Source organism: Ictidomys tridecemlineatus, chromosome 7, assembly GCF_052094955.1.
Source record: "Ictidomys tridecemlineatus isolate mIctTri1 chromosome 7, mIctTri1.hap1, whole genome shotgun sequence".
In the NCBI taxonomy this organism is placed as follows: Eukaryota; Metazoa; Chordata; class Mammalia; order Rodentia; family Sciuridae; genus Ictidomys; species Ictidomys tridecemlineatus.
Genome location: NC_135483.1, coordinates 31,232,768 through 31,249,565, shown reverse-complemented (window position 1 = coordinate 31,249,565; position 16,798 = coordinate 31,232,768). Strand labels below are relative to the sequence as shown.

Here is a 16,798-nt window from a genome sequence, read left to right as displayed (position 1 = left end):
AAATGTCTCCTGAATTATGAGGAAATGACAATGGTTTGCTTGATCTTTAGAAATTTGACTTTCGGAAGTATTTTGTGAAACCAAAAACATATTCAACAATATAAAGTTCAAACTTGAGAAATAAGCAACTTTGGGTCAGTATTATGGTCTAGAAATTAGATCCTTTAGGAACTAAGATGATTTCAAACTAAATAATTATATATTGCTATCATGGAAAGTGGCACACAGTAAAAGAATATGAAAGTGATATAGTTACTGTTTTAGTATTTAGTACTGCTTAGGATTTATTGTCTTAAACTTAGGGATTTCTTGGAACATTTCAATATTATATGTGGTGAAATGGCACTAGTGTTAGAGATAATAGAGTCCTGGGATTAATGTTCATTAGTAATATGTCAAGGATCTTTAGGGCTCTATTTCCACTTTATTTTTCAACTCTTTTTTTTTAAAAAAAATATAATCAAGTGGTACTTTTTGTATTGTTCTCTAAATAAAAATTTAAAAATCTATAATGGATTACTACTTTTAGATGGGTCGTCTACACATTTCTATTATGGGCTGAGAGTTTTGAACAGTGAAATACTCTTTGGATTAGATAAAGAGCTTTCAAAGTTATGCCCTAATTTTTTCCCAGGTTAATTGTTCATCTGTTATATCATTCTGCCATCATTTGGTTTTCTCATATTGTGCATCAAAAAGTCAATTCACCACTCCCAACTGGAGCCTCACACAGAGACATTTCTTCTAGGCAAAACTGATTCTATTGCAATGGATGCCTAAAATGTTTATCTGTCCAAGCCTGTCAGTACATGTCCTTTCATCTCCATCTAAATCTTCTCACCAGGTTGAAAAATATGACTATATCCTAGTTTATTATAGGCAAAGAGCTAAGACAGTATCTACTAAGTTACAGAAGAGTATATGTGTAGTCATTAAAAATCAGCCATTACTTGTGGTAAGTTCTTTTGTAAAGGAACAATTTTCTTAATCATTATAGCCCATGAAGAAAGCACACAATTGAGTACATGTTGGCTAAGTATGAAACAAAAATTAACTAAAATTTTTAAAAAATTAACTAAAATTTACAACCATAAACAACCATGATTTTCATTGATGTTCTTATCCCAAATGTTCCTTAAAAATTATTCCTTCCTAATTTACCAGACAGGATCTATGGTTGATTTTAATCCCAAATTTCTTCTTCGAAGTTTCTCCTCCCAGGGAAACCAGGCCCTCTCTGACCATCACTCTGCATGTCCTGACCTCTCTGTGTCCCTCCTGCTGGTACACTGACTGCTGGCCACTGCTATCCCACTGCTGTTTCCTCTGTCGACCAGCCAAGCCCACTTTCTTCCATGATGATTCACCCCGCACTGTAGAGCTCCCAAAACATAACCTCGCTCTGTTTCTCAAGATTTGGATCAGGAAATGGTATTAGGTCAGCCTGTTGTGACAAGGAGTGTTGTCTGGGAGGTCAGAGGGGGTTTCTGGCAGCAGAGAAGCACACTGTGCCAGGTTTTTGAGCAAGTAGTGTGGACTCCCCCTTCTCCTTCAGCAGCTGAAAAGTCTCCAATAGCTGCAGCTCCTCTTTCCAATGACTTTTCCAAACATTTGTCAGAGCTAGTTACATTCCAGCTAAATATCTTCTGTACCTGTGATATCTTTTGTCCCCTCCTTCTTTGTTCATTTACATAGACCCTAGAACTAAGGGCAAATATTGGAATTCCTTTTTCCCAACCTTGAATATGGTCTCCTTAGAATAAAATTTATTTTGTATGTGAATATGCAGATGAGATTTTTCCAGTTATTTCAGATCATGGTGTTTTGAAAAAGGACCCAGAATTTTCTACTTCATTACCAATAATATTGCTACTTACATATGCATTTCATCTCTACCATTTTTCTAACTTTATGATGATAATTGGAAGATTTCGATGTGCTTTATGATATCTAGCCTCAGAATTGATCCTTAAGGCTAGTTGGAATAATAAGATAAAATATTCCTAAGTTTGTAAACACTATCAATATTTGGTTGCATACACATGTAAATATGCTTCCCAAACAATGCTGTACACATTGATTTCTATGACTTCATAAAAACTAGAGCCCAAAGGAGAATTTTACATTCTTGAGAAATGCATTGATTTAGGTTGCTCTAGGTTTTAGACAATTCCAGTGTCTTCGTGTAGAGTTTTTAGGTACTGAATGCATTGTGTGAAAAGGGAATGTTTCTATTTTGCCACCACCATTATGTTATCTTTTCCAGTGCAATTACAAGCTAATTCAGGGCTCTTTGTGTTAGACTAATAGCTTCTGATTCACTGCTGTCACCCAGTTTCTCTTCATGCTCTTTTAATACCATCTGCAGTGCCCCCAGCACTTACCTAGGGTGAGCATTTTTCTCTAAGTAGAGAGTCATCTTTGGCAAATCATTAATGGAACATCAAAAAGATCCCATCTGTTAGAGTTACATATGGCTAAGATCAGAATTATCAAATATCTCATTTTTTTCTTTATTCTTTTTTTCTTTTTTTTCCCCTTTCTTATCCACACAATAAATGTAGTTGTCAGCAGGATAAGTTCATGCGCCGGATAAGGTCACAATTTCATTTAGTGACAACTTCCAACAGTAGGAACTTACAAGGTTCGATTTATTAAAGAGTCAGAAGGGATAAGATCACTGCTTGGCCAGCCTGATTTATCAGGGTTTGACTGGAGTACTTGAATAGGGAATGTCGTATTTCAAGTTTATGTTCAAAACTAGTTTAGTGTGTATTGTGACTGTATGACTCAAAAACCGAGAAGGGAAATTAGAAAAGGTATCCCTAAAAGGCAATTTGTAGCTACCAATGAAGAACTATCATTTACTGAGCCAAACCATGCTTAGAGATGGATCAATATAGCATAAAATAAATGGTGCCATTTGTCTTAAAATGCAGATGAAACATGCTGTTAGTAATGCCTCAGGAAATTCAGAGTGACAAGACTGTAGTTTGGCTGTGCAGATAATCAACAGTGAAATGATCTAACCCTCTCGTGTATCTGGCAGGCAGCTGTCAAATGGTTAAACCATAAAATAGCAAGAGCTCTGCCATACTTTCACCACCTTGGCTGACTTTGAAAATGTTTTGAGACTTTTAGAATCTTTGAGCGCTTTTTGAACTCAGCATGACTTCAGGGCTGTCCATGTTTGATACCATGATGCATAATGTTTTCCAACCATGAAGAAAATATAAATATGGGTTCTGACGCTATAGCCTTCTGCTATAGTAAGGCCTGATAAATATTATGAGCCAATTCATGTGGTCTGCTTTGAAATTTGGTTATATATTTAAAACCAAGTTTAAACCAATCCAGAATTTATTTTCAGCAAATGAAATATGATCTTCTGTCATCTCATTTACTTGAAACCATGTTCTTCTATGAAATCTGTGCCTAGAATTAAGAAGAGATGTTCTGTAAATACCATATATGTTTATATCTTCAACTTAATGCTAATTCAGTTGAAGCATGATTGCTGATAACTCTGTTTAAAAGGCTCACATCTTGGCTGTTCCTCTTTGGTGTGCTACTCTTTTCATCTCCTTCGCTTTCTAAAGAGTCATCGAAAAGCTCTATTAAAAAGAGACAAAACAATGTCTTGATAGCTCTTTCTTCGAAAAAGATTTGAGGGCATCCCTAGTGACTTCAAATATTTTTTAAGTAGTGAATTTCTTTATTTAAGCCAAAACTGGATTGATATTTTTAAAGCTGAGGGATGTTTGGTAGTGATTTGACTTAGGGCAGTTTTTTTTTTAAGTGAAGCTATCATAAGTCTTTGAGTAATCACAGACTTTTAAAAGTATGCATTATCAAGAAGATAAGGGAAGCAGCCCTCAGCACTAACAATATTATCTTTTACCAAAATTGATTAGTCCATCCTATGTGTCTCAAATATTTTCTGTGAACTTACCCAGTATGTTAAAAATAAAAAAATAGGGCTTTTTTTTTTCTGAAGGATAACAGTAGAATTGTGAACTGGACAGAGAAGAGAAGCTTTTCTTTTTCTTCTTGCTCCATTATTTCACATTTGGCCTAATATATATAAGTGTAGCAGAAGGCTGAGCAAATAAAATGAATGATTGCTGTAATACAAAGAGAAGACAAATTAAGACAACCTTCTTTGGATTTTAAAATCAACTTTAACTGTTAAAATTGAAGTAAATGATATTACCAAAATTTTTTCATCTAATTAATTATAACCAACTTGTATTTTGCAAATACCATACGGCACAAGCTATATTACTTAAGCAGATAAACAGAAGTAAAACACATATCCATAGATCAAGGTATTTGTAATTCTGTCAAGATAGAATAAGTTATCCAGGGGCACCACTAGGGCATAATTAAATATGAAACTGTCTGGTATTGGGTGTAAATGCAATGTAAGTGGGACTCTGAGGGAAGAATTCAGTGTGTTCTTGAGTTCACAGCTGCTTTGTGAAAAAGAACAGCTTTGGGCTTGATCTTCCAACATCAATAGGGTCTCTTAAGGCGAGCCAAAGGATGGTCTGTTTGCTGGGTAGCAGGAACAATTCTCAGAAAATTGTGGGAGCTGAGCTGGAGATAAGGAAGAAGACATAGGGGAAGAACCCATTCTTGGGAGGAGTAGGATCCAAAAGTCAGGCAGACAAACACTGTGGAGCAACCTCATGGTGATAAAAATTTAAGGACAGATGCTCAAGTTGAAATGTCCAAAGGGAGCTAGGGCAGGAACTTGTACAAATGGGTGATAAGCTGAGAGTGAAGTTTTAATAAGTTTATCCTAGTGGGGATTTGGAATCTGAATTGGGGATGGAGTGAATTGAAACTAGTTGGTCATTTAAGTGTGAGTTGATAAAAACCTGGGGAAAATGCTGATAAGAAGGTTGAAGCTGGGAGATGCTGGTAAGTCAAGGTATGGAGAGTGATTTGGATAGAGGTGACAAGGAAGGAGTGTGAACACGGACAATGGTGAACAATTGGATATGATGATGAAAGCATGTGTGTGTTTGCTTAGCTCCAGTTTATTTTTGGTGAATTAGTAAATGTTTATTATTACTTTGCATATGTTATCTGAGTTAATCTTCACAGTAACCATTGGAGAATGATTTCATAATTCCTATTCGGTATACAGGAAGTGAAGTAACTTGCTTGGGATCACATGGCTATTGCAGTTACTTTTTTCCTATTCAATTTGGAAGCAATTCTAGGCTGGGGTTTGGCCTTTCATTCTAGAAAATTCCTTTCGTTTCAGGTGCCTACAAACTCCATCTCATCTCTAGTCCTTTTCTTACATTCATCAATTTTCAGAATCCTTGAGTGATTCCTTTTCTTTCACATTTTCAGTTAGTCCTTTGACTCCTCAGTAGGTACATGGGCACTGGCCTAACCCCTAAAATTCAAATCATTACTAAGCTCTATAACTTCAACTCGACAAGCCAATTCCCTTTCTAGCACTGTGTTCTAGATCCAGGCTTTTTTTGTTTGTTGCTTTGTGCCTGGGCCTAACTCACTGTCTAGTTCTTCGGAGATACCAAATACATATTTGTAGAATGAATAAATGAGATAAAGGAGGCAAAAAGGAATGAGCAGACAAATCAGATGTGAATTGGAGCTTTTCCATCTGATCATTTCAAGTCAAGAATACATTTTATGAAAAGCTGATCCTAGGACTTGGGACATACTAGCCCAGTACTCTTTCTGTGTCTTATATCACATCTTGGAAAAGAAAACCAGGTTAACATGGAGTGTCAGAGTTGGAACATACCTTACTAAGAAGCAAGTGAGTAAAGACGCCCTCTTCTAACAATGGCTAACCAAATCTTATTTATAACAGATGTAACTTGTTAAACTTATTTAAGGCCATTCAACTGGTTAGTAGAGTTAGTACGAAACACCTTTTACTTTTAGTGCAGTAATGTTTCCTCTATTTCATGACACTGATTAATCTTTGAAAAAAATCTAAAATATCATACTCTTAAGCAACATGTAATTTAGATATAACTTCATTTTATACAACAGCTTACTTCTGCTGCTGTCATTAACCTATTCAGCCTTGGCACTCCATATATGTTAATTATTTGAACTACACTTTTGTTTTTTCTATAACATTGTGAATAAATGAATTTTCAAAAACTATTTTACAATAGAAAAGATTTCCCCAAACCTCAAGTGTAGCTTCTTGGTAAGCAAGAAAGGAGAATGAGCTTTGCCTACTTGTCTAATAAAGTTGAGAGGATGAACTGATGGCTTGGGCAATTACTGGACTTTGTGTTGGGGTCATCTTTAAGAGCTCATAAAAGTATTTTTGGTCTCCTTAAAATTTTAACACATGGCTAGAGACATCTCAAAATCTTTGGAATTATTTGGATATCACTTTATGATCTGCCCTAAGTTTGTAGTTGTTAATCCATTAAAAGGCAGACCTGCTTGTAAATCCACAGGTCTAGATAAGCAGTCACTGATTGAGTCTGAACCCTTTACAAATGAAATATGGCAGTAGAAGACAGAAAGGAAGAGTTACTTTTTCAAAGGGTTTTCAGATATTCTCACAATTCCTCTGGTAGCATTTAAATGTGACATGGCTGGGGCTTTTCTTATGTGTAAAACAAGCAAATTATTTAGACATTATCTTTATGCAGAAGAATACACTTAAGTAGAATTTAACTGAAGGATCGAAATATATTTCATTTTTAATTTGTAAATCATAAAGAAATTGTTCAAAATGTAAACATACTTGAAAAAATAATTAGAACTCTTATCTGATAGAAATTAGGCAGTTTCTTTTCAACTAGAAAACTCATCGTAAAAGGTTTAAATGACATTATCACATATGAACATGCATACGTTTAGAAATATCTTTCCACAGACTTTTTTTTTTTTTTTACACAGTAGCTTGTTAACTGTACTCTGTCTTTAAGGAAGTTTCTATACCAGGCTGCAGATTCCAATCTATTCATCAAAAAGATTGTACAATTATGAAAAACACTTTCAGAGGAAAAGTCTCAGAAAGGGATTTGTTAGTCCACACAGCAAAAGTAAATTACTATAATTCCATATTCTCTAGACTCTGAATAAGCTTTGATGTTTGATACTTGAGCATTAATATACTATTTACCATTAAAGTATTCAGTTTATAAAACTATCTTTTAGAAGCCTGGACCTGTTAACTTTTTCAGGATTTAACTTCCTCACTGCTGTTCTCTTTTTTTTTTTTTTTTTTCTCCCATGGGTTCAATAATTTCCGAGGATTGAACCCAGGAATGATTTACAGGGTCTTGCTAAATTCCATAGAGTAACCTTGAACTTGAAATTCTGCTGGCTCTGCCTCCTGAATGACTGGGATTTTAGGTGTGCACCACCATGTCAGGCTTGCACTGCTGATCATGTTTAGCTACTGAGATGGATACCAGAATGAAAACTACTGAGGAGTGTGTATCTGTCTTAGTGAGTTCTTTCATTTTCAGTATAGCTGTCAAGTAGTAGAGGAAGGAATCATGAGAAGAATGGAGTATACTTCTTAAAAGTAAATTTTTGACTGTGAACATGAAATTGTTCTGAACATTGCTTCTTTATTGTCTAGTCAGAAAATTTATATTTCATAATGGAGATAATTTAACCATTGTGCAATATATTAACTGATTATAGTTTATGTACTTTGATTTTGGCTTCAGGATAAGCAATAATATAAACATGTAAAGTTATGTCTGGTATTTTGATTATTAAAATAATAAAACAAATCAAGAGAAATAAAGAAGAGGTATTTGAACTCAAGTTGATGATGTCGCTTTTAAAAGCATTAAGACAGAATCGACATGTTACAAGTTAGCTCTTGGCTTGAGAAGAAGTTAAAAACAACAATTTCATTATATGTACCTACCATGACTTATATATCATTCAGATAATGCAGTTGTCTAATACATTTTATTCCATTCCAAATATATGATTTTTAAATATAAAACTTTTTGTATGGTAAATGACACAGCAATACTGTCAGGGTATAAGTTTCATCAACTTAATTATTTAGAGAGAAGCTTGAATTCCTGATTGAGATTTTGTTTGCTTGTTTGTCTCAAACCATGCCTAGGCTGATGGGCCTTATTTGAAGTTTTGGAGCACTCATTTTTTTTCCTGTATGTTACTGCAACAAGTATTTAATCAATTTCTACTTTATTCAGTTGTTTATGTTGTCTTTATTTCTTGCTTCTCTTTAATGATTCCAAAATATTATTCTGGAGGAAAGAAAGGAAGAAAACAGTCCTAAACTGAGAATTCCTTAAGTGTTTTTGTCCAAACCCTTTTGTTAACATAAAATTCTACTCAAAATATTAAATAGAGAAAAGTAACAATTTTGTCTAAACATTTTTTATTTGAGAAGACAAGCGTCGCTACTTATTGTGCATGTAGCTATTTTATCCACTGAAACTAGTAGTACTAATTTCAAAAAATTATCAAGTGCTTTTAAATACCTCCTGATATTTATTCTCCAAGAGTCTGAAATAAATATAAAAAATTTAACCCTGTTTTGGCATTGGACCAGTGCTTTTTGAGGAAGTATTATTACAAGTTCTTAAAGACTGAACTTCAGTAAATAATATGTGAAAATGTGAAAAAAAGAAATTGAACTAAATTTGATTATAATTATAAGGACAATTATAAGGAGTGTTATTTTTCTTTCAGGATTAACAAGGTCAGTTGTTTTTTCAGACAAGTGTAATTGATTCTGTTTATATGAGTCCTGAGAATATTATGCATATAAAGCAAACACAAAAAGAGGTAGCTATTGTTGAAACACAGGTGGTGTAAGTGTTCTAAACATTTCTGTTTTCCTTGTTGCAGGAGAGCTGGAGGTGTTTCAGAAAGATGGGGAACGAAAAATACAGAGTCGGCAGCAACTTCCTGTGGGAACAACCTGGGGGCCGTTTGCTGGGAAAATGGACTTGAATAATAATTCTTTGGTATGTGAATGTTCCTGAGATGCTTGACTCTTAATATTTTGTCATAGCTCAGAAATTATCTCAGCTTACTTCCCAGTGAAATCACTAAAAATAAGTTTGTTTTTTGCTGTTTTCATGCACTACAAAACTTGGATATTTTCCAAGTGGCTTGTCTCTGACAGTAATATACACAGAATTTAGAAGGGAAACATATTAGAATAGAATTTAGAAGGTTACTCATATTAAATGGTTGGCTAGTAAGGTAATTTATAAGCTTATTGCTTTATCTACTTAGCCAGACTAAGACTGTTCACATTTAATAATATGTACAATTACTTTTATTTTTAAGATGACACAAATTAATTGTCATACCTTATAGGTTTACATGAAGAATAAGAAATGAACAACTTTGTCATTTCTTGGAAATACTGTTTGTATCTCTAAGAGCAAGGATGCGTGATTAGCATTATAAATTTTGTTAACTCTTGTAAAAGTTCTGAGATCTGAATGATAATTGATTAATTAGGTGCTTTAAAAGTTAATGGAAAGGTGGATTATTTGGTCACACTTAAGCCTTATTTTTCATTCAATATATGCTTCCTATTGCTGTTATAAGAAGTCACCATAAACATTGTGGCTTAAAACAACACAAGTTTATTATCTTGCAGTTCTGGAGGTCAGAAGTCCAAAACTGGTCTCACTGGGCTAATACCAAGATGTCTGCAGGGCCGTGTTCCCTTCCAGATGCTCTAGGGAAGAATCTGTTCTCTTTCCTTTTCCAGCTTCTCAAGGCTCTCTATGAGCCTGTGCTCCTGACTGCTTCCATTTTCAAAGCCAGTAATGGCCAGTTGAGTTTTCCTTACATTCACTTTCTAACCTGAGTCTTCTGCCTCCCTCTGCCACGTTAATTAACATGTATGATTATGCTGGGTTCCCCTGGGTAACCTAGGCTCATTTCTTTATTTTAGTTTTTTTAACATCCCTTATTCTATTTGCTTCTTTCATTTCTTTTTGCCATGCAACATTCCCAAATTCCAAAGATTACGATGTGGGCATCTTTGAGAGGTTACTGCCTACCACATAGGATAAAATGATACTGATGGCTGAAAATCTCTCCCATGAGTGATAAAAATTGGGAAAAAGAATGTTTCAGAAATTTTCTGTATATTTGTTCTCAAGAAAGTCTTTCTGTCTGGATGCCATTAATGTAGGGGGAACCTCATTGATGTTCAATGACTGAATCTATGCTGTGGAGACACAAAAACTCCCAAAGGTGTTTGACGGAAGTCCTGGGATAGCAACACTGCATTCCTTCAGTTAATTATATGAAAGAAATTCTTTCTTTAAGTTATTACATGAAAGAAACTGATAGTTTCAGATCTCTGTTTATTCAGTGCCATGTGGATAGGACAGAGGTTATTAATCCAACTAAAAGTAATGATTGGAACAAATAAGAAATATTCATACCACCAACGTTTTACATTTGAGAGTCTAAGGGTACATTTCTTATTTCCTAAATCCATGTACTTAATGTACTTATCTATAAAATAACAGAAGATTAAAAAATAAATAAATAAATAAATAAATAAATATATATATATATATATATATATATATATATATATATAAAACAATTTGACATTATAGTCCAGGATAAATATCTAATAATCTGAGCAATTTATTCTAGGTGGTCTAGTGCAGTTCTTCAGAAAGGGTTTGAGATGTGGCCACACAAATACTGCACACTTCAAGTGGTTGAGTTCTGTGAAGAGACTGTTCCATTGACTCCTTTCAGAGAGCAATGTTAATTATACTGTTTTGTCAAGCTAATGAATGGTGAGAGAGACAAAGTAAGATTTGTGAACATCAAAGGTGGAGTGAAGTGGCCACCCATTTTATGTCGAGGTGTCTATTTGTTTTCTAGCACTGCTTAAAATGTATTTTATGCAATAAGATATATATCTTATTTGTCACTGCACATCAGACACTAACACAATCTTTGTTTTTCTGATATTTTTTCAAAAATGTACTACTGCCATTGAAATGCCACCTATATTTGATTTGACAAATGATCAATATTTTCCCACTAACTACATAAAATAATATCTTAAATAATATCTTTTGATCACTCTTTATATCATTATTTATTCATAAATAAGGTGGTAGTTTTATGATATTTTACCATATTCTAAATTGTGATATGGTTTAGTTTAAACCCTAAAACAAAACAAAACAAAAAACCAGAAAAAAATAAAATTTGCTATTAAGATTGTTTTCTATAAAAAATTGTTACCTACTACTGCTTTTCAATACTGTAAAAAGTATTCATAAAATAGTTTTAGTGTAGCTTGTGAGCATTGAAATCACAAAATGATGTAAAATGATGTTATCTAGAAAATGACTTCAGTGAAAAACTAAATTTTCAGTTTATGGTTCATAACTATTTTATGCCATATTTAATATTTTTAAAATAATTTAGTTTATAGGCATGAAATTTTCAAGATTTTTGATATCCTTTAAAGCATATGAGTACTTGAAAAGCAGTAGTAGAAAATAATTTTTTATAGAAAACATTTTTTTAAAGAGAGAGTGTATGAGAGAGAGAGAGTTTTTTTTATATTTATTTTTTAGTTTTCGGCGGACACAACATCTTTATTTGTATGTGGTGCTGAGGATCGAACCCGAGCCGTAGGCATGCCAGGCAAGCGCACTACTGCTTGAGCCACATCCCCAGCCCTAGAAAACATTCTTAATAGCAAATTTTCTTTTTTTTTGTTTTTGGTTTTGTTTTAGGGTTTAAATATCTAATTGAGCTATATACTTAAAAGATGGCATTTTTCAACTATAAGACTTAGTTACTTTGCTAAAATAAATTTTGAAAACAATTTTCCTTTGAAACAATGTTCTCTTCCAGAATAGACTTCTGATTTCATATTATTAGATACTACTAATACTCTTATTGCTACCATGGTGATGGTGATTATTGTACAGCATTGTCTAATATATGTTATATTCATATTCATTTCTAGAGACACTCTGTGAAGGCTAGGAAATAAATTAGCTCACCTGACCCTCCAAACAACCCTGTAAATTTGGTTCTATTTTAGATTATAGTTTATAAATGGGAAGATAAACACTCTATCTTTTGATTTGAGAATCTCCATTATTAGGATTATGCTATGCTGCCTTTTCAGTATCACATCTATTCCATGATTTAAACATGATTAAATCATGTTTAATCTTTACTTTGTTTACATGAATTCTAAATTTATAAAGATCTCTGGGAGAAACATGCAATTATTAGAGGATTTATTATTTTATTTTATTTTTATTTATTTTTTACTTTGAGCAAAATATTTGTTATGATATTTAGACTTCTTGAAGAGTTAGGAGTTAATTGAAAGACTTCTGTAATTTTTCTACCTCTCTAGAATTTGGACAGTATATAATATGTGTTGTATATCACAAAGATATTTTTCCTTATAATATATACCTACTAACCCTTCTTTACCCAACCTTGAATCAAATTTGGATTAGAACGCTCTTTTAAATTGCTTATTTGCCAACTGATGTAATGTTACTCTGCTTAAACCCATGGTGTTGGCTCAGGAGATTCAGCACACTAATTAATCCAACATAGTAATTAATTGAGTCACCATGCCAGATGTCAAATCCTTTTTATATCTTTCAAGTCCCCATCTTGAAATGCATTAGCAATATGCCACCTTCTGCAGGAAGCCTTTGCAGACCAGGCATTTGGATGTATATAGAACATTTCATGAAACATGGGCTATGTAGAAACACCAAACAAACTGATTTGACAAAAGGATATTCTTGGAATCCTACAACACACTGAATGCAGAAATAGAGTGTCTTCATCCCACTTTTTATCATCTTGGTAGATAATTTGTGCTTTCAAACTTTGATGATAACAGGAGGTAAATATATTCATTGGGCCAGTTATGGCCAAAATGTTTTGCATATTTTATATCTTATTTAGTTACTTTGCAGCAGAAGAGAAGATAATATTTATCTCCCTTATTACAGAGGAGGAAACTGCTAAGTCAGGAAGTTAAGTAATTAGCTCAATATCAACTCTGTGACTCCAGAACACATGGGGCAATCTTAGAAATGGTGTCTAAAATGCAGGAATAATAATACTTAGCATTAAGGATTTTGTGAGAACTAAATGAGTTAGTATATCTTAGTCATCAACAAAATATAAACTACTATTCATATTACTAGTCTATTATCTCTACAAATGGATCAATTGGATTCTGACAAGTTAAAAGCTCAAAAGACTCACCAAACTAAATAAGGAATGCTTGTAGACCTTGGAGTTTGGAAACTTTTTTTTTTCTTTTCATTCTTAATTTTAGTTATTTGCCAAAGGCTCTGTATTAGGATTCTTCAGAGGCAAAAAACTAACAGGATGTGTGTGAATACAGGAAGACATTTGTAAAAGGAATTGGCCTATGCAATTATGAGGGCTAATGAGCCCAGTATGGGCTGGCAAGTTGGATGCTTAGGAGAGCCATGGTACTATTGAATTCTGAAGGCTGTCTGCTGGACAACTTCCACTTGCTTACAGAGGCCAATCTGCTTTTTTTATCCAGGCCTTCAACTTACTAGATGAGGCTCACCCATGTTACAGAGGGTAATTTCCTTTACCTAAAGTTCACTAATTTAAATGTTAATTTGATTTAAAAACACCTTCTGAATCAACACATAAAATTAAACATCACAGGCTCCAAAGTGCTATGATTGCTTGTAATTTTCAGTTTTTCAAGTTATGGCCTTACACCCCTGAAAGAAATGTTGGCCAGTTAGTAAAACTTTTTTTTCAATATTCCACTTCAGTGTTGAGGAATAACTTACTGTAAATGCTATTGTGGTGGCATAAACTTGATGTTTTGAAAATTCCTTGGATTTATTCATTGAGAAAATCAAAAGACTACTGACAAAGAATTTTTAAAAGCCACTTCAAGTTCTGATTAATATCTGCCTAAAGGTATAGAGTTTCTACATTTATATATTGTGCATTTGAAGTTTTCTCATATCCTCTCAAGGACAAAGATCCTTGTAATAAACTAAGTCTCGCCTATGCTCGCACATGGTAGTACCTAGTAACTATCAAAATGATTATTTGAAAAGTTGATGTCTGGAATTTAAGTGGCATTTGCCCTGTCTTGCATTTCAATATGTCAACTGTGAGTAGTTAACTAGTCTGAGTGGATTCAGCAAACTGCTGGGATCATGCAATGTGCATACTTAATTATGTAGAACATAAATAGGAAGTCCCAGATTACTTACAACATAATAGTACACTCATCGTGACCTGTTAAATTCAACAAATGAAATTTAATAGAGAAATCTCATTTCATTTTATTCAATCAGAATAGAGCCTTGTTTTATTTTCCCACAGGGTGTTTGTGACATTGAATTCTACAAATAGGAAATATACATATAAAGGGCTCTGTAGACATTTTATTGACCTAATAATGAAATAATGCATGTATTAAACTGCATCTTAAAATTTTTCAACTACTTACTGTCATAGAAATGTCATCGAGGAAAGAATTAGAGACTCTTGATCCACATCATTGTAATTATTACATGTCTGTATTTCTCCCCTTCCAGTTCCACCTCTCCCGGTATTCATCTTTGACTCCATTTATTGATAGAGTCTTCCAAGTTTCATGCTGTAACACACGTACCACTTCCCAGGACTTGCTTCTATAGCCAAAGGCACTTTACTGGTAACAGCTATGACTTTTCTTGCTTACTTACGGACATTTTCAAGCTTCAAAAGCAAACTGAATGCAAGCTGAGAAAGTTGGAAATTCAGGGGAATTCATGTTCCCAGAGGTAATCCACAACCACTGATGGACAGAAAATTGGTGATATCAACACCTTCTTCTTCACTTCTTGGTTAGAAAGTGAGAAGTGTTCTGCACTGTCTCCCTTGGTTTGCCTATGGAATTGAGTTCTGGCTTAATAATGCAGCCTCTAAGGGCTTCTTTCTCTTTCCTGCTCACTTCTACACACTTTTTCTGGATTTTTTTAATATAACTTCCCCAATAGATTACTTGTACTTGAATTGGCTGAGGACTGTTTCTGGGAAAACCATACAAAGACATCGTATAAAATTTAATAAGGAAATGAATTTGAAAGCAACACCCAAATTATTAGTGAGACTCTGGAGGACATAGATTTTTTTGATTTTTACTATTCAATTTTGGACCTTTACCACTGGTATGTAGTAAGTATTCAGTTAATGCTTTTTGATAAAAATCTACCTCAGAGCCGAGTGCACTGTTGCATGCTCATAATCCCAGCAATTTAGTGGGCTGAGGCAGGAAGCTTGTGAGTTCAAAGTCATCCTCTGCAAAAGAAGGTACTAAGCAACTGAGTGAGACCCTGTCTCTAAATAAAATACAAAATAGGGCTGGGGGTGTGGTGAGTTCAATACTTGGTACCTGCCCCTACCCCTGCTACCCCCCAAAAAATCTAACTCAGTGGGATTTATTTATCAGGAACATTCTCACAGACTCCACCTACATCATCCCATCCCTATAAACTTAATAATAAAATTTTTAATTTTGCTGAGGCATGACTCTTGGTGGGATCTTACTTTTTGTTTATTGATGCTGACATTGTAAATAACTTCCTTCTTAATATTCATTTTAATCTGAGCTCAGGACTTCCACACTCTCCTACTTCTCATCTCTCTCTGGGTCTTGGCTTTATTTAATTTAACTGTGCTGTTTCCCCAGAAACACTTCTGGCCTTTCTTCTCTTCTCCCTTTGTTCCCAGTGCCTCAGGGAGTTTATCTACTTGCAAAGCTTCAGCTACTAATTTACAAATGACTTTTGAATTAAAAATTTTTTTCTAACCTTGTTTTTTTACCCTTTCTCTAAAATAGTATGTTTCAACTGTTTTGCAAACCTTTCCAGCTTAATTTCTCTAATTCAGTGATCACCAGGAGAGTTAATGACTGTCTCCCCAGATGATTTTCTTCCAGATTTCCATTCAGTTGCCTTTGGTCCAGGGCTCTGCATCCCATCTCCTGCCTCTGCAGGGAGACCCTTCCATCAGTTATCCCCATCTTTTCTGCATTTCTGCATCTCCTCTCTCATCTCAAATGTTTGTTGCCACTTGCAGTTGTATATCCCCCCCAGGCCTGCTATTTTTGCCTTGAACTACCACCCTCTCATTTTTCTTCTTTTCAGAATCCAGCATCTTCCAAGATTCTTTTTTTCACTTCAGACACCAAGACCACTAACTCCGACTCCATGAGTATCTGTTCCCTTCTTAATGTTCCTACTACCATTGCTTCAGTCAAAGCCTCCATCATAGCTCCCTTATCATGACAGTTCTCCTAATTTTTCTTTCTTCTTTACTTCTTGTAATTTTTTTAACTAAATCATAGTTGTCCTAAGTAATCACTTAACTCTTGTACTTAAAATCAACCTAATGGGCACATTAGAGCCCAAACTCCTTAATAAACCTGAAAAAAGGTCTTCTGTTTACCTTCATAGCTTTTATTTATTTCCCAGTGTCAATGTAGACTTCCAACAGCCTGAACCACCTATGGTGCTCAAAGCCCACACTTTTCTTCTATCTCTGTCATCTCTGCTAATCCATGATCCTGGGAAGCCCTATATTTCTTTTCCTGCTCCTCTTAATCAGTAATTACAACTCATTCTTAAAGACCCTGCTCAAGGTCACCTCCAAAGCAGACCTTCCCTGTAGCCTTCAGTGTGGGATAGATAACACTCCTAGGGTGGTTCTCTTGTGCTCTGGGTTTACTAGGAAGAGTTCACTGAGCACATAATTG

The 16,798-nt window shown here is 34.3% G+C and overlaps 1 protein-coding gene across 4 annotated transcripts in view; it reads left to right on the top strand.

Moving 5' to 3' along the window:
• Positions 1 to 16,798, top strand: part of Zfpm2 (zinc finger protein, FOG family member 2) — a 425,216-nt gene that overhangs the window by 200,635 nt on the left and 207,783 nt on the right. For all 4 annotated transcript variants that reach the window (XM_040293756.2, XM_005316260.2, XM_040293758.2 and 1 more), the window contains one exon: positions 8,860 to 8,978. In XM_040293756.2, the coding sequence (XP_040149690.1) occupies positions 8,860 to 8,978 (119 nt within the window). The remainder of the gene's footprint in view (positions 1 to 8,859; positions 8,979 to 16,798) is intronic.